The sequence below is a fragment of the Penaeus monodon genome, chromosome 30 (assembly GCF_015228065.2).
Source record: "Penaeus monodon isolate SGIC_2016 chromosome 30, NSTDA_Pmon_1, whole genome shotgun sequence".
Classification (NCBI taxonomy): Eukaryota; Metazoa; Arthropoda; class Malacostraca; order Decapoda; family Penaeidae; genus Penaeus; species Penaeus monodon.
In genome coordinates this window covers 18722091-18723448 of record NC_051415.1, presented here as the reverse complement: position 1 = coordinate 18723448, position 1358 = coordinate 18722091, and the positions used below count along the sequence as shown (strand labels likewise).

The 1358-nt window shown below is 36.5% G+C and overlaps 1 protein-coding gene across 1 annotated transcript in view; it reads right to left on the bottom strand.

Annotated features, from left to right (window-relative positions):
• Window positions 1-1358, bottom strand: part of LOC119592370 — a 7343-nt gene that overhangs the window by 5195 nt on the left and 790 nt on the right. Inside the window, exon 3 of the mRNA XM_037941194.1 lies at window positions 682-915. Within this exon, the coding sequence (XP_037797122.1) occupies window positions 682-915 (234 nt within the window). The remainder of the gene's footprint in view (window positions 1-681; window positions 916-1358) is intronic.

The window sequence follows — 1358 nt, the reverse complement described above, 5'->3', positions numbered from 1 at the left end:
TTTTCTTGATTATTATTTTTTTACATGAAAAACTAGAGAGAGAAAAAAAATACAAGAACGATATCGAAAAAACACCATCTTTTTGCATAAACAAATTATGTTTCATTTTTGCGACTTAAAAGGGAAAGAAGGACAGGATCAGGCGGTCCCTAAATGCAAAAACCCAGCTTTTTAGATTTTATACTTGTATCTTCTTACGAATCATAAGGCCAGACTCTACTGTTCCGCTAAGAGCAGAGTATCTTGCATGCGAGTGAAAGAACTGTTGGCTTTTAGCACATGGTCCGCACCAGTCTTTAAAACAGGTATAATAGTTTTTTGTAGTAAAAATGTAATTAGATGCATTTCAATAGTGATAAGTGTATATGACTATACTGTTGAAGCAAATATGAGGAAAATCGAGTAAAGAACAGAGATTTTTTTAAAAACTTATATCACTGTGAAGGAGCTACACTTCACAGTTCTGAAAAATCCCTAAACTCATAATAGCCATTACACAAAAAATAGATGTTTATTCTTTTTATTCCTTTTTTATTATAAGAATTTCTGTAAAAAATTATAAATTTTACCAAATTTTATTTAGAATAAGGAAGTCATATTTCTACACATTGCTAATAACTCCAGTTCTAAGGTTTCGATTATTGAGAAAAGGAATAAAAAAAAGAACTTCGATATACCCACACGTAGGTGACGCCCCCGACGATCATGGTGAGCTTGGGCCCCAGGAAGCTGAGGCAAGACGGGGCCAGCCAGTTGAAGGTGGCGAAGACGGCGTAGATGACGGCCAGGGAGATGTAGCCGGAGCCCCTGAAGCTTGGGTCATCTAGCTGGATGCTCTTGATCACCACTTGCTGTACACAGATAGAAAAGGATAATAATGAGCGTAGCTGTAGTAGTGGTTCCCAACCTTTACACCTTGGAGGAACCCTTGTAATAAGTTTTCATACTCCAAGGAACCTTTATATATAGTATATATGATACAATGAATATTATACATTGTAATGACTGACACGTACGAGTATGTTGGTGTCTGGTAAGTGTTTGTGACGTGTGGTTGAGCAGGAATTATGAATAAAGATCACTGTCATTTTGTAATAGCACACAATTATTTTACGTTTTTTTTCGCGAAATTCTCGGTGATTATGATAATATTACATTGATATTGTCAATACTGTTACTGCTATAATAAACATGGTACTTTTTTAAATGCATGGTACTCCCACTCCCCTTTTCAAAGGTTGGATAAAACAAACAGCCTGACTCAATCGCAGGCGCTTTGGCTATGGATATAATGGGATGGCACGTGGTTACCTCACACTGAACTTGACCTTGTTTTACGCATTTATGTAGCTCTGACC